General features: G+C 43.1%; 1 protein-coding gene across 1 annotated transcript in view; it reads left to right on the forward strand.

Annotated features, from left to right (window-relative positions):
• Positions 1-24,171, forward strand: part of LOC134132802 (uncharacterized) — a 30,168-nt gene extending 5,997 nt beyond the window's left edge. Inside the window, 8 exon segments of the mRNA XM_062564906.1 lie at positions 13,710-14,004; positions 14,641-14,732; positions 17,394-17,661; positions 17,824-18,141; positions 18,807-19,140; positions 21,751-23,070; positions 23,072-23,144; positions 23,176-24,171. Coding sequence (XP_062420890.1) covers positions 13,710-14,004; positions 14,641-14,732; positions 17,394-17,661; positions 17,824-18,141; positions 18,807-19,140; positions 21,751-23,070; positions 23,072-23,144; positions 23,176-24,171 — 3,696 coding nt within the window.
• The last annotated feature ends 856 nt before the right edge of the window (positions 24,172-25,027 follow it).

Consider the following 25,027-nt stretch of genomic DNA (forward strand, 5'->3'; position numbering starts at 1 on the left):
TTCAACCATGGGTGCCATGATGGTCTCTAGGCGTCTGCCTATTTGTCCTCCTCTGTTTTTAAACAGTACATGCATGCATTCCAAATCGCATTGTCCAAACTGTAACTAGAGGGCCAAAACACCTTATCATCTGCGGGTAGTGTTCAAGATAGTGGTGTTTGGGTAGAACTCTGACACCAGGGAACAGCTCTTGATACCTCTGTCTGTGCTCAACAATTTTCCTTTCGAGGAATGAGATGGTTTGATCTGTATGCACAGGAGTAACAACTAACTGCACAATATCTTTAAAATCAATCAACACAAGCCATGCTGGGACAAGAGATCCTATTACAAATGGGAGTAACCTCAGTGGGCTCCAGTTTTCATGAGCGTTACCATCAATAGTTTTCCGACCCAAGAAGCTCTTAGGTACAACATGTGGCTTGTTTGTTTTGTCTGACCATTTGTGGGGGAAAGTCAGTATAGCTTTATTCAGTTCATCTAATGTAAATAACTTCTTTGATATCTTTATGGCAGGCTTTTCCATTTCTGACTGATTAAATATAACTTTTTTGTTTCTTCAAATGATTGAAAAATGTAGATATTAATTCCTCAAAATGGAATGCCTTTAAAAGAATGTATCATGTTTCTGGAAGAAACATAAATAAATTATGTAGTATATATTAAATATGTAAATTGAACAACCCTCGATCTTTCTTTTTTTCAGTGCATAAAAAAAAGATGTTCATTTAATTGACATTACTTCAGGATTGGGCCAACTTTTTTTTATTTGGCTGCACACCTTGTTGAGGTTTAATCACACATCCAAAACATCTCACCTACACTGTTACCATATCATCGTCAACCCCACCACAGCATCCCAATCCCGTGGTAACCCTAGGGGATCAGGGAACCGGTCCCACTTATTCGGAGCTTTCCTGTGGAATTATGTCCCTGAGAGTTCCTTAAACTATGACCCAAATGGCTGTTTCAATGCAATTTATATTATATAAAATCACCTATCAACTAAATGTTATAAACATCAACCAACCCTCTATACCATGTATTAAATTTCCTACACCAGTTCCTTAACATGGCGCTGGCTGAACCAGTGGTTAGGGCCTAACAGTGCAAAAAATGGTGCTGACAAAGTGTTTCTCTGAGGAACTGGAAGTGGCATTATCAGCTGTAAACACCACATGAGCACAGTGGAGAGCATTGTGGAGCTCGCCAGCAGGGCACTCTAACATATAGTAAAAGTTATATACAGATGACCTGGCTGTGTCATCAGGGAGTCAGAGGGAGAGCAACCTATTTACACTGCTATATCTTTACAATAACTGTATGCTATTGTATAGATTAATAGCAAGGCTTAATGTTTCCATCTAATGATGAAATGATGAGTTACTGATGAGCTGCTTGGGTTTTCTCTGTATATTTGTGTAAGCTTGATCCCAACAAAGACCGATACACAAGTATTTCTATTCAAAGACCCTCTTGCCATCAAAGGAACGAACTGTTCCCACATGTACATGTTAAAACTGAGTCTTGTTCTTGTGTGATATTTCTGCCTTGACACTTCCTATGATATACAAATGGCTCTTCTCATTAGCGCATACGGCGTGTTCCCAGCCCTGTTTCCAGTTTCCTCATCTGTCCTAAGCACATCCACGATGTCTCCCTCTGCAAACACTGAACAAATAGCTTTTGCTCTTATGCTCCCTGAAAGCAAGATGTCATTTTTAAATCCAATTACCAGCAGACACCACTGCAAAAGAAGCCATTCTGTTTCTATGGAAACACATTTTTGGAGATGAAAGAGGGGGGTATGGGCAAAAGAAGGCAAGTTAAGGCAAAGTGTTTATCTCTCATGGGAGTAATGTGATCAATGGAATTAGGTGAGGGGGGGTGGGAGACAGAATGTTTCTCAGTCAAACTAAATGGAATTGGTAAATGGATCTGTATTTTTACAGAACTGACCATCCAATACAACAAATACATTGTACAGTGCATTGTGTATTTGAATTATTGACAATGTAAATGAATATCAATCTCAAATCCTGATCCAAACCGCAATTCCACATGCATAATCCTATAAAGGAGAACAGGATAATTAGCACACATCTCACTAAACAAATGACAGTGAAAAACATCAGATTGTGCCAGCATTAGCATTAGTTGGTGAGAGCGGAAGGGAGTATGAGACGAAGTAGTGATCAGAGACATGCAGCGGAGTTACAGTGAGGTTAGTTGTAGTGCAGTTCCTAGTGAAGATGTAGTCAAGGTGATTGCCACCTTTGTGAGTCGGAGGGGAGGGGTTGAGTGTCAGTGCAAATGAAGCAAGTAGGTGTATGAGGTCAGATGACTTCTCTGTCGGGATGTTGAAGTCACCTAGGAGGATGAGCTGAGGGCCATTTTCAGGGAAGTATGACAGGACGATGTCCAGTTCTTCCAGAAAGTGGCCCAAGGAGCCTGGTGGACGGTAGAGGACAACAATGTTTAATTGAACCGGGTGAGTAATGGTTACAGCATGGAATTCAAAAGACAGTGGGGGGGGGAAGGTATGGGGTACGGGGAGAAGGTCCATTTGGGTGAAATGAGTAAACCTGTCCCGCCAGCCCTGCCAGTGGGTCTGGGTGTGTGGCTGAAGGAGAAGGCAGAGGAGAGAGCAGCTGGGGTGGATGTGTTTTCCGGTGTGATCCATGTCTCAGTGAGGGCAAGGAAGTCAAGCGACTGCTGGATAGCAAAGCCGGAAATGAAGTCTGCCTTGCGAGTAGCTGACTGGCAGTTCCAGAGTCCTCCTGTGACAAGGTGCTGGACATGTGTGGAGCGGGCGGGCTAGGTAAGGGAGGAGGGATTACGACAAAGAATTGATCTAGGCCGGGGGCGGTACTATCTGCGGGCAGAAATTCTAACAGGTATAGTGATAAAACACATAGTTACGAATGAGTATGTGAGGCGCCCCGAAGACTCCACGAAAGACTCCTTAGTCGTCTTTGTTCTGCTTGTCTTGACTCCACGAAAGACTCCTTAGTCGTCTTTGTTCTGCTTGTCTTGACTCCACGAAAGACTCCTTAGTCGTCTTTGTTCTGCTTGTCTTGACTCCACGAAAGACTCCTTAGTCGTCTTTGTTCTGCTTGTCTTGACTCCACGAAAGACTCCTTAGTCGTCTTTGTTCTGCTTGTCTTCGTGCTGAGGGTCTTCACTAACGCTTCACCTAGTTTCCAGTTAAATACTCCCTCATTAGTGGAAGTCTGCTACGGCTGCGCTGACCACTCCCCCGTCGTTAGTAAACAACAGGTTGATTGCCCTCAGCCGAAACTAGTCCAAATGCAAAGCAGCAAGCCCGTTGACACCCTAATCAGTGGACAACAATAACAACAACTGGCAGTCTAGTTAGCTTAAAACAAGAGACTGTAACATATAAAGCAGTAGCAGTCAAGTTTCACTTAAAATCAGCACAAGCAACAACAAGTTTAGCAGACTAGCTTGGTTAAAGAAAATATAGTAGTAATAGTAATAATAAAGTAATAATAATTCTTACTATCATAAAGAGGTTGCCTCAAGAGCAATGGTGATGCTGAGCAAACTATAAAAGATGAGAAATGTATTAGAAAAGTGAAATGCTGGAATATTCCAAAAGTCACAGGCAAGTCAATGTTACAGATGAAACAATTAGAATGGACTATCAATTTATGTAAGGCAGATGGTGGCTGAGGAGGAGGAGGACGCAGAGTGAGGCTTCAGCTGACAATTCTTTATTCTTCAAAAATCAAAATTATATACAATGTATACAAGGGAATTGTTCAAAATCTCAAATGCAAAAAATAATGAGGATATAAGGGAATCGATCAAAAATAAAAAATAATAAAAAATCTCTCTAACGAGGATGTCGCTCAAAAGTTCAAAGTGCAGAAATCAAAATCTCTCGTAATGAGGAAATAAAGGAAGGATCAATAAATGAAGGGACAAACTCCACTGGACTGGACTGGACTGGACTCGTGACGAGACGTGAGGCTGGCGTGCAGGGCAATACGACACAACACACTGGCACAGGACAAGGGGTGACGCAGACTATAAGTACACATGAGGGAGGTGTGGGAACAGGTGGACACAATCAGGAATCAGGGGAGACAATGGCCCTGTCTCAATATGCGTTCTTATATGGACTTTAGTTCTCGTGGACCCGTGAAACGTCATCAGTCGCAGCCTGAGTACTGTTCCAATTCTAAAGTCTGCATCTGGCCGAGAACGGTCACAATACCCGGATGTGACTCGCCCCGCCTATTTTACCAGGCATGCATCAGAGGGCTCGTCTGTTCTTGTGAGAGCCAAATATCCCAGAAGGCATTTCACCTCAGCAACAACTTTATGTCGAAGTTTATAAATACTACTTTATTTAAGTAACGTAATGTAATTTTATGACTGAAGTTAGTTGTTTAAGCAACTTTTGTTGTTACAATCTGCTCCGTGGATCGAGATGTGAGGTGAAGTTAACAGACCGTCAGACCCTCCAGCACCGGGCGGTCAGCTCATCTCAGCACACAGAAAGCAGCCTGTTTTCGGCGAGTCTTCTGTGAAATGCTCCGCCTGTTTTCACGTCTCCGTAGCGCTTATACATGAGATTTAACTGTACTATAACGAGTCTTCATACGTTTTAATGTGGTGTCAGAGACTGATGTTGTTCACCGGTTACGTCTGTTTGAGGACATTTAGATTCATAACGTCATGTTTAAATGAAACTTTAATGTATTGTCTGTATCCGCAGAGTGCAGCTTGTTTATTGTCCATCATTGTGCATTAAAACTAACAATGTTTTAATTAAAGGACACGAGGAGACTCGTCATCGAGACTCTAAATTGGCAGCAGAACTTCAGCTTCAAAGAAACTCTTAAGCTCTCAATTATAATAATAATGAATAAAAAAATTCCACATATGAATTATTGTATATTTCTCTGTAAGATCTTTGTGTGGTCAGCAGCTTGCTGTACGAGGACCACTACACTGATTATTAGACTCTTGATGGAGTAACAAGACAAACGGTAGGTGTGTGTGCATTCAAATATTTTAGTTTAATAGTTTATTTTTTGTTACTGTATCCAACATCCTCCTCCTAAAATGATAAAACTAATTATTTTATGACTGATTATATATATGGTGCTCAATATTATATATACACCATTTCTAATTTTAAATGAAAATGAGACAAAAGCTTGTTAATAGTAAAATATTTAAGTCAAAAACGAAATTAAAACGTATTAGCAAGACCAGCTGACGTGGTGACGTCATCAAGTCAGCTGCTGTTCCAATTGCGGAAATGACCGTTTTCCGTTCTCCCGAACCTGCGAGTCAGGACTCCCGAGTCTATCTCCCGAGACTATTCTCGCGGAAACGCAAGTCCGTTCTCCCCGTCTCAGGTATTGAGAAAGGGCCAATCAGACTGGTGTCACATGAGGAAGGGCAAGGGGCCTAAAACGAGAAGGAGTTAATTCCAAAATAAAGCAGGAAGTCAAAAAACAACCGTGGAGACAGGACAAAAACGCAACTTGACATACAGGTGTGACAATTTAACAAATACAAGACAACAATTAAAAAATCTGAAATACATTTACTACATGATCTTAATGAATAGCTTTAAACCCATTTCAGTGAGCAGACGTATAAATGTTCTGTCAAGTAATAACTTAAAGAGTCCATTTGAATGTTACATTGATGTCCGTGTAACAGACGCATTACTCGTGTGTATAAGCAGATTTTGCAATTCCTACAACATATTTGTCAGTAAAAAGAACGTAACTTCCACAACTGTTGGGACCGGCATGCGCTGGCCTGCCTGTCTCATTGTGGAGGTGAAGGGAAGACCCGTGCGTGGTTGGCTTTAACTGCTCTCTGGTCTGTAATTTTAGCTAACGTTAGCTAACATTTACTAAGCTAACTTATGCACTTTGGCCTTGCTACGAAGCCGTGACAGGGAACGATGTCGGCAGGGATGTATGGAATGCCGTTTTATTCACAATTAATTAAATAAATAAATACATGAAATATGCATTTGAGATACATTGTGAAATAAATAAACGAGGCAATAAATACATAAATATTAAATAAATGTATTTATTTCATGGTACTTTTATTTCATAAGTACACATTTATTTATTTCAAGAGACTTTTATATCATAATGGCACTTTTATTACATAATTCCACTTTATTTCACGTTCTTATTTGCAAATCAGGGGACGTGGCTATCTCTCACATTAAGAACAGAGAACAGAGGCGTGTGCAAAAAAAGGCTGGCTAAGGGACGTGAGAGTGTTGACATAATGGAAGACATCGGTGGGCTCCGAGATAGAATGCTAGCATTAGCAGATCAAATCGATCAACATGGGTTATCTGCAGATACTATTTTGACACATATTGAGGTTTTTTTGGAAATACTAGGGCTTGCGGTTCCCACTTCGGCAGCTCTAGGTGGTGTTTGGTTGTAAGTGGTGGTTTCCATCCCATCGAGGCGGTTGGCAGCCGCTCTCAATAAGTCTGAGATACTTTTCTCAGACAGTGTAATGAATGAACCAGTACCTTATCTGCTACTACAACCATAGACAGCAATATAAGAAGGCTACAACTAACCTAGCCTATTTCTAGTCGTTTCACTGCCAGCCTTTGGCTCTGTTGTCTTTTCTGAATGTGAGAGATAGCCAACGCCCCCTGATTTGCATATATGAATGTGAAATAAAGTGTCATTATGAAATAAAAGTCTCTTGAAATAAATAAATATGGACTCATGAAAAAAAGTAACATGAAATAATTTAATGTATTTATGTGTTTATTTCCTCATTTATTTATTCCGCGTATTTATTCATTTATTTAATTGTGAATAAAATGGCATTTCGTAGTTGCAGACAGCTTCAGTCAGCAAAAAAGGCAGAACGACGCTAAAAGCGCAAAATGTGGCATATGCGCAAACAGTAGTTCTCAATTAATGAATTTATTCGAGTGGATACATACATTTTCTCATAAGTGAAACTATTAAACCATTTTATGTTGCTGCTATTGATTTAATCTATATATATATATATATATATACATATATATGTATATATATGTTCATCTTTTAATAGATATTCAAATAAACACTTTCAAAACTTGTCAAATCTAAGGGCTTGAATCATTTTTATGAGTGTAGTTGCCAGTTTAAAAAAGAGCTATTCCAGATAACTGAACAATTCTAAGCGTTTTCCTAAATTGTCCATTATCTTGACACTTGAGCTCAAGTCGGAAATTCCGTCCCTATTTGATTGTGATCAAATGTGATTGTGATCCCAACAGTTGAGCAATCTTGGAACTGGGCAGAATAATTTTTCCCCTTACCTGTTATGCTTTGATGTGCTACGTCTGTTATCCATGTAAGTCACATTATGTTGGTGTCACGTTACATTGTATCAGAGATGAGTTTGAGACACAGTGACTTCAGACTTGACTTCAGACTCGTCCTCGAAAGACTTCAGACTCGACTCGGACTCGAGCTTTGGGACTCGTGAATATTGTTTAATTTTAGGAAACATCTGATGAGCCCGCTATACCCCTCCCTCCGTTACCTGCCTACGTAACACGTACATTGACATATATTGCTGGCTGCGCACGCGCGGCCACACACGAGGACAACAATTTGTTGTCAAAGATGTCGAATGCACCGGCCGCTGCTGTGCCATTTGTCGTGAGCTTCGGGTTCAAAATCTTCCAACAAGACTGCAACAAAAGAGCCTGCAATGCAAAATATGCGCCATTACAATAAAAGATTCTCGCTCAACCATGTCAAATTTTATCAGGCATTTGAAAACCCACCCTGATAGGTGAGTAAGTGAGGTGAGTGAGATAGGTGAACATGTTCAGCTAAGCAAGCATTGACCATCTACCGCGGGGGTGTCAAACTCATTTCAGGTTCGGGCCAGATACTGCCTTCGACCGAACTGACGATCGGCGCGAACGGCTGACGGGATGGGGTGGCGCTGGCGGTTCGGCCGACGGTTCGCTGACGTCGGGACGTATGCACTCCAGTGGCAGACCATTTACTCTGCGATCTCCTTAAACTGTCTCTGCTCTGCTCAATGAAGCAAAACAATACGTGGACAATAAATATCAGAGCCAAGAGCAGCGAGTGTAGTCAACTACTGCTGCTAACACATATCACTCTTTTACCATAAGTTCTTTGAAAGCCTTTGCAGCTGAGTGCTACTCACCTACAACTTAACAACAACAAATGTACTTTCGCTGACATTTATATACACGCACACACATGCCTACACACTCCCATGCCGCAATGCAGTGACACCGAGGTTGATGGAACACAAAAGCCTGCCGGCATGACCTATGTGGGCTGAATGCCAACAGGCTAAGGAATGCGAGACACTGGCAAACTCACACCCAGTAATACACACACGCACACCCATACACATCTCACTCCTTTCCAGCATTTGTTTGTGTTGATAAAGTTTGGATATGACCTCAGGGATCGTTTTGATAGACTGTGGGCAAGCAGTGAGCCCCTGATTTTGAAATCTACACTTTCTTCTGCCATAAGAATCTCACAGTGGAGGGGTGAGGTACAGAGTGAGAGCAGGGAAGAGAGAGGAGGCCAACAAGGTAAGGGAGATATTGCTGTCATTAACAAGAAGAAAATGCATATTTGGTAAATTAGTAGAAAAATCAAATGTCTTCATTGAAAGTTTTCTTTTTCTGAAAGTTTTTTTATGAACAGAGCAGATTCCCATCCACACATCATGTTGAGGTAGCACACCAATAATGAATCCATAAATGTAGTGTCTGTATAGTGTCTGATTTATTCGGAAGTCACCTAGTTATATATCTCGTATAACTAGGTAATGCTGCATTTAAATTTCTAAATATATAATTTCAAAAAATATAACATAAAAGATAATTATTTGAAGTAAGATACATAATAAGAACCTTTATGAGCTGTGTTGGTCTTATCCACAAACGTCTTCATATTCTCTTGCATGAAGCTATGGCTACGTTGTTTTCCAAATGGTGACACAATCAAGAAAAACTATTGAGAGGTCTGAATGAGTACTTTAAATATTTCAGAAACCTAAAAAGTCAGGTCATTATAGGTGATAGCTACATTTTTTTAGGCGCATCACAAATCAAGGTCCACTACACAATATTATCCGACGTGTTCCATAATTAGCATTTTGGGAAATGTCAGATCCTGCAACATTACCAGCAAATGAAGGTCACAATTGAATAGTCTCTGCTGCATTGATTTCACAAGTCTTTGTTTAGACCACAAGCCCATTAAAGCATTACAACAGTATATAAGAGCGTTTTAAACGTACATAATTAAAAAAGATCAGACTACTCTCAATGTTGATATCAGTTAAAAAAAATCAGCTCTTCTCCCTTCCTACTTATCTGCCTACCTCGCACATCTCTCCTCTCCCTTAATTAGAAGTTTTTCCATCCAGCCCCCACACCCCCAACAACTACCACGTCCCCTGCTGGAATTCCCTGCCGACAGGTGAGGAGCCCAAACGACACAAGCGACAGATGAGGACGGACGCTGACGGCTGTGATGAGGGAATGCAGACACAGGGAGTGTCTGCATTCCCACGCTACAATCAACCTCCTGTGGAGTTTCCCACGCTGAGTTCACCTGAAAAAACAAACTAACAGCCTATTATAACACAACAGACTCAACCACAAACAGGACTTCTATTGCTTCTTCTGCCTCAAATCAACAACAACAACACACACACACACACACACCTGTGCCGGGATGAGAAGGGGGAGCTAAGTAGATTCAGTAGTACATAGCTGGGATTAGTGCGCGTCCACGGCTTTCTTAAGTAGACGCGGTATCGATCACAGATTTACTGATGCAGAAATGGAGAATACGCGCCGCACGCAGCATATTTCTCACCCGCTGAGAAGCAACTGATCACGGAAATATATGAGGAGGTGAAGCATATAATATGCAAAAAGGAATACGGCAGCTGTAATTATACAGAGAGAAAAAGCCTGGCAGACAATCGCGGACCGACTGAATGTGGAAGGGATTTAAAAATATCTACTTACTAGGAAAGTTGTACTCTTATTGTAATTGGTTTTTAATGTGATTGTTTTATTTGTTGGTTTTATTGCTGTATCTGTGTGTATGTGCTAAATGCACTGGTTTTACTGTAAAGTGTCTTTGACTAACCTACCATGTAAAGCACAATATGAATTAAATGTATTATTATTTAGCCTATGGCTGCACGGTATGGCCAAAAATCCATATCACAGTATTAAGAAACATTCTGACGATATCCCTGTATATTACGGTATTGTTTTTTCTAGTAAACACATTAATTCATTGACCCGGAAAACAACGCCTACCGGAACAACTGCTCGCTGCTGCTGGCCAACTTGCTTGCAACTGGCCGGCGAGTTAGCTTGTTAGCGTGGAGGCAGCGGCCTCCCGGTGGGATTTGGGTCTGTGGGCGGGGTTTGGTGATTTAAGACACCTGGGTATGGTGCCCTGAGATTAAAAGACACATTGTTCATTCATTGACTCTCTTCTCTCTCAGTCCGATGGTATGGTGCGGCCGCTGGCTGGTCTTCGTTTTCGTTTTAGTTGGAGACACTTGACAACACACACATCTAACACTCTACCCTCATGGACATCCTACACTACTGTTAAAACTGACGTTCACATCCCACCTGTAATTTTTGATGACTTTGCCTATCCGATGTTAAGTAAATAACAATTAAACCGCTTTAAAACCGTGCAACTCCCAGTTTTGTCATGGCCTAAAGAGCCAGGTCGTGACAGCGCGTTAGCTTGTTGTGGCTGCAAACAGCCTACCGGAACAGCTGTTCATTTCCCGAACAGCTGTTTGCCAGCTTGTTGTGGTTGCTAGTGTTGCCACCAGAGGCTCAAAAGACTTTGCAATGAATCGTTTTGTGATCGTAACTTACGTCGGATTTACCAAAACCAAAAACCCTTCAAACAGACACAGCTCCTCTCTTGGGCACAAGTTGTGTTGGTGCATCTCTGGTCTCACGTTGTTCCTCCTGTATCGCTCTTTTCCGTGTTTTCATGTAGCTTCTTTACTTACTTACTTCTTGTTGTGAGCTGTACCCAGCATGCAGTTCGGCGAGGATTTTTTTTATAAATGTACAATTATTAATATGTCACAAGCTGTTGTGTTGTGGGCTTTTACCCTGTTGTGGGTTATTCATTGTTGTTATTATGTTCAAGTTATAACCATGATTCAATCTCAACACATTTTTCCACTGCGACAATTGGTTTCCTTTTGTTAAAGTCTTTATGATGGCTTATTTTCCAGCAAAGTATCATGTAGCATAGCAGCTACTAACTGGGAAATCTGTATCTGTAATTTATTTTGTAAATGGTGTCAACGTTATCTGCAGTATAATAAGCTATGTTATTTGCCCTGACCAATCGGCAGTGAGCTGATATCACAGTAAACTGAGCTCTAGTGAAGGATTGGTATTTGAGAGATTCTTGGTTAGCTCCTCAGATGCCTTTGATGTGGAAGGCACACACAAACACACAGATAAGAGATATAGCTTCTGCTCTGCTGAATAAAGGCGGACAGAAGCTCAACAGCTCCCATCAGAGACTCCCATCAGGGCCTGCTTCAGATCAGTCATTATAATAAAGAATCAGTGTGTGAATGAGACTCTGAGTTCTTAGGCATCTGTGTCATCCGTTTGCAGGAGTGAGGAGATAAACCCGGGAACATGTTTGTGTTTGGGATTACGACAGCATGAGGTTTGACAGAAAAGGATTAATCCTAAATGTGACGTCACATTCTTGCTGTAATTGGAAGTAGTCGGGAAAAATCCCTAGACTTTTAATTTTGTGATGATGTCACTTATGTTTAACTGTTTATGGATCAGTCTCATTTTGTACGGAAGCTTCTCTATGACCTACCATCAGAGCGTTGTCTTTTTCTATATCGTTGTTAATGCTTATCATTTGGGCTGGAACCGGGACTGGGGATGGAAACGTTTTAGTTTCTAAATAATAACTCTCTCATTGATATTCAGGAATTTTTAAATGTAATTATCAGAACCTTGAACTGAAGCAAACTACACTGCATTCTAAATAACATTTAACATGTCACACAGAACCACAACTCCATCCATAGAACATGGGTAGAACTACAGGACTACAGTCTGCCGAATATTAACACATGAACCCAAACTCTGGGGTGGAGGTTTATACAACACGGATCCTCTCCAGCCATAACCCAAAGAGTGGGAGTCATTAATTTGCACCGTAGAATTAATGCATCTGGAGAAAATGTAGGGTTAATTGTCTTCCCCAAGGTCCCAGGATTGAATAGCCGGTCCTGATTTGTTGCATGATGCAATGCAAGACGTTATAGGAAAAGGTTTCTCTTTGTCTGCATACGACTTCTCTGCCTTCCTTAATCTTTGGTCACACTGAAAGAGGAATAATTATTCAACAATCGTTTTTAATTATGAATGAACTTGTTTATTTTGTCTTTTAAGTGTGTGTTACACCAAGATGTGTTATACGTTGTGATTATCTTCCTCTGATTAAGATTAGAGGTAATATCCAGTTGCTTAGCATTATAAATAATTTTTTCTATCTCTAGCTTACTATATGATGTAACTACAAAGTCATGTTTTACTAAATGTATTTTTTTCAGTTTTACATGTTCTCCAGTAAGCAACTTCTTAAGTCATGAACTGTGGGGGCTGGTTTAACTAGCCGTTCCTCCACACATACTAAGGGGAGATGGGTCACTAATGTTGCAAAGGCTATTTATGTTTCATTACATGGTTTATACATTTCTTTGAGTCTTCACCTTATGCTGGTTAATTTGCATGGATGTCTGACTTTTTTGCACCTCTACTGCTACCAGCCCTGCTCGCTGCACACACACACGCACTTCCCTGTAGAATTATAAAGGCAAATCCTGATGGAAGCGAGAGCGAGAAAAAAAGCAAGTGGACATATCATTTCTTTGAAGTAGAAACCTTGTTAGTATATATCTTATTGATCATATTTGTTATATGTCTGTAATCTGTAATTATATAGTTCTATATAAACTGCATTTGTGTGTGTGTGTGTGTGTATATATATATATATATATATATATATATATTGTGATGCTTTGTGACTTTCTATATTTTCCAACTTCTTCAACTTTAAAAAAAAAAAGATTTAAGAAGCAGAATGATCCTCCATTTGGAAAACCAAATTAATGTACCCTAACAACATTATTATTGCTGTTACTACTACTGTACACATTGCATCACTAACTTTGTTCCTTCCCCGGAGGTTTTGTGCTTTCTCGCTTCACAGGTTTCCTGCCATGGCCCTGCTACTATGCATTAAGTGGTAACAATCTATAGTATTTATTTACTTGTGAATAATCAGTTGTATAAACATGGGGTGAAATCTACCCAAACAAATCGAGGGTAGATTTGTTTGGGTAGATTCTATAGGTTGTTTTTTATAGTGGATGAGATTAACGTTCTGTCATAGAGAAATAAAGTTTTTTTTTCAATTCTCTCTCTCTCGCGTGTGAGCGAGTGGCTGATTGAGCGATTTTCTTACATTGTTTTTCTCCTTAGTTATATATATTTAATTTAATGTGGTTTATGGTTTGATTTTCACCTTAGTTGAGGGTTTAGTCTTTGGGTTCTTTATTTGGTTTTTCTTTTTCTCCTGCAGGTGTCTCGCCGGTCGGCGTCTCTAGACGCCATGGTAAATGGAGACACGTTGTCCAAGCTCACGAGGAAGCACGGCATCAAGATCGCCGCTGACTTCACGTGTAGCGTAGAGGACATCGGGTTGGCTGTGGGGGAGAAGGTCGGGCACGGCAGCATTAAATTGGCCTCCCGCATGAACGGCGCCGTGGTCATCTTCCTGGACCAGGTGGAGAAGGTGAACCGTGTCGTCGAGACGGGTGAAAAGAATGGGAAGCCTGCAGAGGAAACAGAGCAGGGTGGCGGAGGAGTTGGGAAAGGTACAAGCGGGTGGGGGTGGGGAGAACAGGTAGATGAAGCTGAAATGGAGGAGGAGGAGGCAGGGGAGCAAACAACTGCCCCCAAAAGGAAAAAAAGGCCCAGAATACAGGCAGCGAAGCCAAGACCAGCAAGGGCGGGGAAGACACACAGACGGGTCGGGGACAAAGGCAGTCAGAGGACAGCAAGAGTGAAGGGGAGCTCTCAGACTGCAGTGAGGCTCCGACAGTTTTTTTTAGCAACAGCCAGCAGCAGAAGATGTACACCGCTGAAAGAATAGGAACATTCTTGAAAAAAACAAAAGGCAAAAGGGGAATAAAAGACTATTTTCCAGACCTAAATTTGTTTTACACCTCTGCTAGACACCACATGAGTCGGAGGGAGGAGGCTGGCATAACTGAGGAGGGTTTTAGATTAAAAAAACTGTTATCCAAAGTACGCAAAGCATTGAACAAGTGTAATGTTGAAATCTCCAATGTGTGTTTTAATTAATTTATTGGTTCTTATTTTTTCTGCATACCTACTCACAATGAATACTTTTAAAGTTGGGAGTTTAAATGTGAATGGAACCAGAGATAAAAAGAAGAGAGCATCTATTTATGAATTTAAAAAGATTAAGTATGTTCTCTTCTTACAAGAAACTCATAGCGACAGCACCAACGAGGCCGACTGGATGAAGGAGCGGGAAGGGGAAGTCCTCCTAAGCCACAGCACCAACCTCAGTGGAGGAGTAGGCTTCCTCTTCTCCAGGTCTTTTAATTTCAACTAAGCTGCTTAAGGAAGTTTTTCCGTTAATTAGCACATCCCTACTGGATATTATGAATCTGTCTTTGTTGACAGGACATGTACCACAGTCCTTCAAGGTAGCTGTAATTAAACCTCTTCTGAAGAAACCTACCCTAGCTCCAGAGGTGTTGGCTAACTACAGACCCATCTCTAATCTTCCCTTCCTCGCTAAGATCCTGGAGAAATCTGTCGCGAATCAATTATGTGACTTTCTACAAAACAATGCTTTGTTCGAGGATTTCCAGTCAGGATTTCGAATGCATCACAGCACAGAAACGGCACTGGTGAAAATTACAAATGATCTTCTACTTGCATCGGACCAAGGACTTGTATCTTTTCTTGTATTGCTGGACCTCAGTGCTGCATTTGACACCATCGATCACCGTATCCTGCTGCAGAGACTGGAACACTTGATTGGCATCAAAGGAACTGCACTCAGCTGGTTTAAATCTTATTTATCGGATCGATCCCAGTTTGTGTTTGTGAACGGTGAATCATCGAGGACCACGAATGTTGGTCACGGAGTCCCACAAGGTTCTGTGCTTGGACCGATTCTATTTACCCTGTACATGCTTCCTTTGGGCAACGTTATCAGAAAACACCGCATAAACTTCCATTGTTATGCAGACGATACTCAACTGTATCTATCGATCAAGCCAGAAGACACCAACCAACTTGTTAGACTTCAGGACTGTCTTGGAGACATCAAAACTTGGATGACCTGCAACTTCCTGATGTTAAACTCGGAAAAAACGGAAGTTAACATGATCGGCCCAGAGCGCCTTCGAAGTCAGCTGTCACGTGATACAGTCTCTATGGATGGAATTGCTCTGGTATCCAACAGCACCGTCAGAAATCTTGGAGTTCTCTTCGACCAGGATATGTCCTTCAACTCTCATATAAAGAAGACTTCAAGGACTGCCTTTTTTCATCTACGGAATATATCGAAAATCAGGAACTTCCTGTCTCAAAGTGATGCAGAAAAACTAGTTCATGCATGTGGTGGCGGGCGTGGTTTCGGCTCGGCTGCAGGGGGGAGAGGGGGAGTGGCTCGGGGAACCGTGCCAGGTGAGGGCAGTTAGAACCAGCTGCCAATAATTAACTAATGTGTGTGTGCTCTGCCCGAGATATAATACAGGGAGGCGGCGAGCAAAGGAGAGCGGGAGTACGAGCGAGCTGAACGCCGGCGCGTTGTTCTGAAACAGTACCCAATAAAAGTGTATTTAAAACCCGCCACCCTGGTGTCCCGTGCCTCTGTCCGGAGCCCGAGCTACCCACACAGTACAATGCATTTGTTACTTCTAGACTGGATTACTGTAATTCTTTGTTATCAGGCTGCTCTTGTAAATCGCTTAAACCTCTCCAACTGATTCAGAATGCTGCAGCACGTGTATTAACAAGAACTAAGAAATGGGATCATATAACTCCTGTATTAACTTCTCTGCACTGGCTTCCTGTTAAATCAAGAATAGAATTTAAGGTACTTCTCCTCACCTACAAGGCACTTGCTGGTGAGGCACCGTCTTATCTTAAAGAGCTTGTTACACCGTATTGCCCTACAAGGCATCTACGCTCCGTAGATGCTGGGCTACTTGTGGTTCCTAGAGTTTTAAAAAGTAGGATGGGGGCCAGAGCCTTCAGTTATCAAGCTCCTCTTTTGTGGAACCAGCTTCCACTTTCAGTCCGGGGGGCAGACTCGGTCAGTTCATTTAAGATAAAGCTTAAAACGTTCCTCTTTGATATTGCTTATAGTTAGGGCTGGCTCAGGTTAGCCTGGACCAGCCCTTAGTTAAGCTGCTCTAGGCTTAGACTGCCGGGGGACTTCTTAGGACACACCGAGCCCCTCTTTCACTCTCACACTCGCACTCTCTCCTCCCACAATCATCCATGTTTTATTAATGTACATCACTAATTAAGCTTCTTTCCGGGAGTTTTTTGTGCTTTCTCGCCTACCAGGTCTCCGTGGATCATAGTTTCGTGCGGACCCTGGTTCTGACTCCTGGCTCATGGCTCTGCTGACACCTGCTGCTGCCATCATCATTACTTTAAATATGATTCATATTACTGTCATCAAAAACCAACATCTTTCTGCTCTCCCTCCCCACAGAAGCCTCTGTGGATGGTGGTTCGATCTGATGGAGGTTGTCCCTGCAGTGGTCCTGCCGTACACCTGTTCTGCTACTTGCAATAACTTGTATCATTTCAGTTAGAGAAATTTAATGTATTGTACATCCTTTACATTGTTGATTCTGTACACATGACATCCATTGCAGTCTGTCCATCCCGGGAGAGGGATCCCTCCTCTGACGTTCTCCCTAAGGTTTCTTCCCTTTTTTCCCCATTGAAGGGTTTTTTCATATTTTGGGGAGTTTTTCCTGTGCCGATGTGAGGGTTTCGGGACAGAGGATGTTGCATGTGTACAGACTGTAAAGCCCTCTGAGGCAAATTTGTAATTTGCGATTTTGGGCTATACAAAATAAAATGAATTGAATTGAATTGAATTTTAATCCTTTGTCACTGGAGGTCAAACACATCATCGAGGGGAGGTTGTTTTTAGTCAAGGCGCGGTTCGACCTTTTGACTGTTGTTTTGATGTGCAATACAGCACACCTTCAACGTCACCAGAGACATCACTAGATCTATGAAGGACCTGGAAACTGATATAGTGGAACTAGAGCGTTTAAGCGAGTCCACAGGAGATCGAGGACATATTGAAGTCCTCAAAGGGAAAAAAATTGCTCTGGCCGACCTGTTTGATGTTAAAGTCCAGGGTGCACTGGTCAGGTCCCGATTCCAGAACATCACAGAGATGGACACTCCCTCTGGCTACTTCTTCGGTCTGGAGAAGAAGAGTGTGATCCACTCACTGCTAGGTGACGCAGGGCAGCCAGTTGTGGAACCATGCCAGATTCGAAGGCAAGCCGTGGGGTTTTTCTCCTCCCTGTATGCCAGCGAGTACAGGGAGTAGGAACCACTGACAGAGGAGTTCGGGGACGAACTACCTCAAGTCTCTGATGAGACCAACGTGTGGCTAGACAAGCCCATAACCATAGAGGAGCTGAGGACCGCCTTGATGGGCATGCACGGACGACGTGCACCAGGCATTGACGGCCTCACAGCTGAATTTTATAAAACCTTCTGGGACATCCTTGCAGGGGACCTATTAGAAGTGTTTAATGAGAGTCTGGCCTCTGGTTCCATGCCGATGTCCTGCCGCAGAGCCATCATAACACTGCTGCCAAAAAAGGGAAAGCTGCAGGACATCGGCAATTGGCGGCCTGTGTCCCTGCTGTGTGTGGATTACAAGCTTCTGTCCAAAGTCTTTGCCTCCAGGCTGAGGGAAGCTATGGCAGGTCCATGGTAGATAATGTCTACCTCATTCAAGATGTTTTGGAGGTCTACAGCTCGTTGGGTATTAATACTGGCCTGATTTCTCTAGACCAGGAAAAGGCTTTTGACCGCGTTGAGCACAACTTCCTCTGGAAAGTCATGGGGAAGTTTGGGTTCAGCGCTGGTTTTATAGCTAAGATCCCTCAAATGTCTTTTAAAGGTAGAATTCTGGTTTTAAACAACTTGATTACATCTCAGTTGTGGCACCGACTCGCATGTTTAGACCCTCCCTCGGGCTTCCTGGCCCACATACAAAAAAAAATGGTAGACTTCTTTTGGGGGGGGGTCTACACTGGGTGCCACAAGGGGTGCTGTTTTTAGCCAGGGAGGAGGGGGGACAGGGCCTTGTCCACCTGGCCAGTCGGACGGCCACTTTTAGACTCCAGTTTATACAAAAATACCTCACAGGTCCAGATGATTTAGTGTGGAGAGACGTGGCCAGCTGTATTTTCAGGCGTGCAAACAACATGGGGCTGGATACTGCTCTGTTCTTAATTGATTCTAATGTTTTAAAGCTAAATGGGCTACCTCCGTTTCATCAGGGTGTTTTTAAGTCTTTTTAACCGTAAAAGGTGACCACAGTCTTCCTCTCTGTACTGGTTGTTGAAAGAACCTTTGATTCATACAGCAAAGCTGGACATCTGCAGCAGTGGTACCCCTGGCCTGATGGGGGCGCTGCTGAGGGCACGAGTCCTGTGCCTGCAGCAGCTGGTGGACGCAGTGAGGCCGATGCTGAACGACGCCCCGGCCCTGGGCTCTCTACTGGGACTTTATTCCGTCCGAGTGGCAAGGAGGGTCCTTGAGCTGTGGAACCAGAGGCTGACGGGAGAGGAAAGGACCCTCCTCAAAAACTACAGCCAGAGCCAAGTGGAGCCGGACCCTGCAGACCCTTTCCCCGAGATCTACTTGAGCCCGGGGCTGGGGATCTCACCGGCCCCCTGCTCGCTACAACACGCCCGGAGGCGCTGACATTACATGTTTGAAATTGAAAAGACTATAAAGATGTAAATAAAGCGTTTAAAAAAAATCAAATCTCTCTCTCTCTCTCTCAGAGGAAAAGTCTAGGAAGCAGAAATCTGTCTCACTCCCCTGAATAATGAATGGAGCTTGGGAGTTCTCCCACTCAAAGCCCCTGATCAGTATGCCAAATACAAGAAGACACATCACTGCCATCACATTGAAACCACATAAATCACAATGTTTGGGGTACTCTCTTGTTATGGCTCAGGCTGAGGTGTCTGTTAGGGTATGACAATGTGTCCTCCAGCCTCCTAGGTTGCTTCACAAGAAAGATGGTAATAAGATATGCTGTAGCCCCTTCATCACCAGCACCACCATAAAAATCACTTTGAAGGCTCTCACCCAGTGTATTCCTCTTCTCAGCTGACTTTTTCCATGCTCCACTAGTAGAATTATTGATCATTTGCTTTAGAGGGGTGTGGAGGGAGAGAGTGGGTGGTGAGGAGGTTGTTGGGAGTGGGAGCTGCAAAGGGCGATGGTGGCACCCAGTGCCCTTTGCGCTGGGAGCCGCAAGGTTGGCAGTTTAAATCCCGGCTGCCCCATGTGCCATGTTGAAGACACCCAAACCCCTAATTGCTCCCCAGGCAAAATGTAACGCATGGGTTATAATGCAAAGTCGCTTTGAATAAAAGTGTCAGCTAAATGACATGTAATGTAAAGTAGTCGTGTGTCTTCACTGCAGGGGCTCAGCCAGTCTTCCTAAACTCAATCAAAAAGATCTGGTGAACCATCACTGTTTAACTTTTCCAAAAGTTGGCCCTTTCTCTAGTTCATGTCTCCTGAGGCTTCCTGTATTGATGGAATAGGGTCTGCATGTGTGATAGCAATTCAATTCATTTTATTTTGTATAGCCCAAAATTACAAATTTGCCTCAGAGGGCTTTAAAGTCTGTACACATGCAACATCCTCTGTCCCGAAACCCTCACATGGGCACAGGAAAAACTCCCCAAAATATAAAAAAACCCTTTCATGGGGAAAAAAGGGAAGAAACCTTAGGGAGAACATCAGAGGAGGGATCCCTCTCCCGGGATCGACAAACTACAATGGATGTCATGTGTACAAAAAAAACTATCTAACAGATGTCATTTATATTTATATTATGGCCGGGACTCGATTAAAAATATTAATCTAATTAATTAGAGGCTTTGTAATTAATTAATCGAAATTAATCGCATATATTATACATACAAATATTTGACCTGAGAACAGTGAGAAGTCATTTTTTTCACATGGATTTTTATTTTTGTTGAACCAATTCCAGTGTAGCAATAGCATATTTAGAAATATAGTACTTTCAGAAATTCAGGTAGCCTATAGGTAAGTAGACCTTCTGTAAACTAGGTTTTTTTAAGTAGACCAATACTTTCAAGTACATTCAGAACATTGGTTATTTTTTCAGACGTGGACTTAGTTACCCTGGTCCTTGAACCAGTCATCTGGTGCAGTGTGGGTTGCGTGTGGGTCCTTGTACATCCACGCTAGCTGCTAATTGTTTTGCGTTGGGGCTCGATGTGAATTCCTTGTTGCATAGCTTGCACACAACCATGCTCTTATCGACGCTTCCATCCGTGTGTTTATCATAATAAGATTTCCCATTCACGGGGCCACCCGACACGGTCTTGTCAGCTTCTTCGTTCATGTTCACTGTGGTTTGTTGTTGTCTGAAGTCATGAACGCTACTTGGTGCTCCAGTATAATCGGTCCGCCGAAACTCATCCAGTGAGAAACGTTCCGCGGTGCAATAAATAAGTGTAAAATGCGTAAAAAATGTTTAATGAGTTATTTTTTGTGTAATTAATTAATCTTAATTCACATTGTAATTAATTAATCGTAATTAACGCGCTAAAGTCCCGGCCCTAATTTATATATTATTAGAAATGCAACACTTACCCTGAAATGTTCATTAACAACGCATTTTACTTGTTTTCGCTATATTTATCTAGATTATTGATCTTGTTATATTACAACTTTAATGAACCAAGTATTTGACCAAAACCACAACTTTTGCCAAAAATCAGTCTCTGGTACATACATGTGGCATTTCATTCATTGTGCATCTCTTCTACCAGATCTTCAGACTTCCAGGAGACTTGAAATCGGATTGAGTATATTTTCTTTAACCAAGCTAGTCTGCTAAACTTGTTGTTGCTTGTGCTGTTTTTAAGTGAAACTTGACTGCTACTGCTTTATAGGTTACAGTTTCTTGTTTTAAGCTAACTAGACTGCCAGTTGTTGTTATTGTTGTCCACTGATTAGGGTGTCAACGTGCTTGCTGCTTTGCATTTGGACGAGTTTCGGCTGAGGGCAATCAACCTGTTGTTTACTAACGACAGGGGAGTGGTCAGCGCAGCCGTAGCCGACTTCCACTAACGAGGGAGTATTTAACTGGAAACTAGGTGAAGCGTTAGCGAAGACCCTCAGCACGAAGACAAGCAGAACAAAGACGACTAAGGAGTCTTTCGTGGAGTCTTCGGGGCAACTGAGCGCGGCGCCTCACATACTCATTCGTAACTGTGTTTTATCACTATACCTGTTAGAATTTCTGCCCGCAGATACTACCGCCCCCGGCCTAGATCAATTCTTTGTCGTAATCCCTCCTCCTTTACCTACCCCGCCCGCTCCACACAGGTCCAGCACCTTGTCACAGGAGGACTCTGGAACTGCCAGTCAGCTACTCGCAAGGCACACTTCATCTCCGGCTTTGCTATCCAGCAGTCGCTTGACTTCCTCGCCCTCACTGAGACATGGATCACACCGGAAAACACATCCACCCCAGCTGCTCTCTCCTCTGCCTTCTCCTTTAGCCACACACCCAGACCCACTGGCAGGGGTGGCGGGACAGGTTTACTCATTTCACCCAAATGGACCTTCTCCCCGTACCCCATACCTTCCCCCACCCCACTGTCTTTTGAATTCCATGCTGTAACCATTACTCACCCGGTTCAATTAAACATTGTTGTCCTCTACCGCCCACCAGGCTCCTTGGGCCACTTTCTGGAAGAAATGGACATCGTCCTGTCAAACTTCCCTGAAAATGGCCCTCAGCTCATCCTCCTAGGTGACTTCAACATCCTGACAGAGAAGTCATCTGAGCTCATACTCCTACTTGCTTCTTTTGCACTGACACTCAACCCCTCCCCTCCGACTCACAAAGCTGGCAATCACCTTGACTACATCTTCACTAGGAACTGCACTACAACTAACCTCACTGTAACTCCGCTGAATGTCTCTGATCACTACTTCCTCTCATACTCCCTTCCGCTCTCACCAACTAACGACCCCGCCCCATCAATCGACTCTATACCGGTCCGCCGTAACATTCGCTCACTCTCCCCCCCCTCCCTGGCCTCCTCCGTTATACCAGCTCTCCCCGCAACCGACTCTTTTGCACTTTTGCATCCGAACGTTGCCGCAGAGACTCTCCTAACAACTCTGTCGTCCTCTCTCGACTCGCTGTGTCCGCTTAAGACTCGACGGGCTGGCAGATCCCCTCCAGCTCCGTGGCTGACTGAACCGGTGCGTGCTACGAGAGCCACTCTGCGAGCATCTGAAAGGAAATGGCGAAAATACAAACAACCTGATGACCTGCATGCGTTTGAGTCGCTTCTGTCATCTTTTTCTGCCTCCATCTCTGCTGCAAAAAGTGCTTTCTACCAATCCAGAATTGAGTCCTCATTTTCCAACCCCAAAAAACTATTTTCCATCTTCACTAACCTCCTCGAACCCCCCAGTCCTCCTCCCCCCTCCACCCTTCTCCCAGGAGACTTTGTCACCTACTTTACCAGAAAAATAGATGACATACGCTCCTCCTTCTCCAACCCACCTCCTTCCAGTTATATCGCACAGACCTCGCCCCAATCACCCTCACTACCCTGTTTCACACCCCTGTCCCCTTGACCCCATCCCATCCCATATCCTACAGTCGATCGCCCCTGATCTTCTTCCCTTCCTCACATGTCTCATCCTACTTTGACGGTCGCACCTACCGGGTAACTTGGGGAGGATCAGTGTTGGAACCTTGTCCCCTTACAACTGGAGTTCCTCAGGGCTCCGTCCTGGGTCCCCTCCTCTTCTCAATTTACACCAACTCCCTTGGCTCCGTCATTCGCTCGCACGGTTTTTCCTATCACAGCTATGCCGACGACACCCAACTACTTCTCTCCTTCCCCGACTCGGACACTCAGGTGGCGGCACGGATCTCTGCATGTCTGACTGACATCTCCCAGTGGATGTCCGCTCATCACTTGAAGATCAACCCCGACAAGACCGAACTACTTTTCTTCCCTGGAAGAACCTCGCCCACCCAGAACCTGATCGTTAACTTCGGCAAATCCGTGTTAACGCCCACTCAGAGTGCCAGGAACCTCGGCGTGACACTTGACTCCCAACTCTCCCTGACTGCCAACATCGCAGTGACGACCCGATCCTGTAGATACACGCTCTACAACATCAGGAGAATACGTCCCCTTCTCACTCAGAAGGCGGCACAGGTACTGATTCAGGCGCTTGTCATCTCCCGCCTTGACTACTGCAACTCTCTGCTGGCGGGTCTCCCAGGTACCGCCATACGACCACTGCAGCTCATCCAGAATGCAGCAGCTCGACTGGTCTTCAACCTTCCGAAATACTCCCACACCACACCGCTTCTCCGTTCACTTCATTGGTTACCAGTAGCTGCCCGCATCCAGTTCAAAACATTGGTACTGACGTACCATGCTGTGAATGGATCGGGACCAGTCTACATCCAGGACATGGTGAAACCCTACATCCCAACTCGCACACTTCGATCTGCATCTGCAAAGCGGCTTGTTCCTCCCTCACTGAGAGAAAAGCACTCGACGAGATCGCGACTCTTTGCTGTCCTGGCTTCGAGATGGTGGAATGAGCTCTCCGATGACATCAGGACTGCAGAGAGCCTCTACATCTTCCGTCGAAAACTCAAGACACACCTCTTTAGACTCTACCTTGACTAAAACACTAGCAAACCGTAGCACTAACAAATGATAGCACTTAAAATGTACTTATAATGGCACTTTTCTATAACATGTTTTGTAACTGCTTATTTGAGGAAAAATGTACTTTCTTGATACTTGTTTTCTGAGTTTATCTATGTGGAAATGCACTTATTGTACGTCGCTTTGGATAAAAGCGTCAGCTAAATGACATGTAATGTAATGGAAACAGAATGATTTAATCCCAGCAATATGAGGAAACAATTTGAAACAACTGCAATTGCAAAGTGTGTTGTGTGATGATATCGAATGTGGCTCTAGATTAGTTTTACACAGATTGAGGAAATATTCTAGTTGATACATTGATGGAAACGTGGGATTTAGGTATTTTGGAGTATAACTTATACTAGATGAACAATGAAACAAACAAAATAAAAAGTAAACTGTTGCTATGACGCAGGATGCAACTTGCGTTTTTCAATTTCGATACAAGTTGAAATAAGTCAGGCTTTGTATTCCCAACAGACAACAACCTCAGACTTGTTATAACAGCACACTTCCAGAAAATATGAACATTGGTCTTTACAGGGTGAGATTTTTCTGATGAGGACGGTCACGAATACATCACGTGTTACTCTTTTCATGTCACACCTTTATTTCATACCAGTTTTATTAGAGTATATCTGAAGGGCAGTGCACATATGCTTGTGTCAAAACCAAAGATATGATAGTTGAATGAATGTCGAAGAATTCATATCCATTAACCATTAAGGTTCAGACAGTGGAATGTGTGTAATCTTACGAATATCTTTGGACAATTAATGACTCAAAACATTATACTTGTGTACAAAAAAAGGCCCAAGTGTTTGTTATGTTT

The sequence above is a fragment of the Pungitius pungitius genome, chromosome 10, assembly GCF_949316345.1.
Source record: "Pungitius pungitius chromosome 10, fPunPun2.1, whole genome shotgun sequence".
Lineage (NCBI taxonomy): Eukaryota > Metazoa > Chordata > Actinopteri > Perciformes > Gasterosteidae > Pungitius > Pungitius pungitius.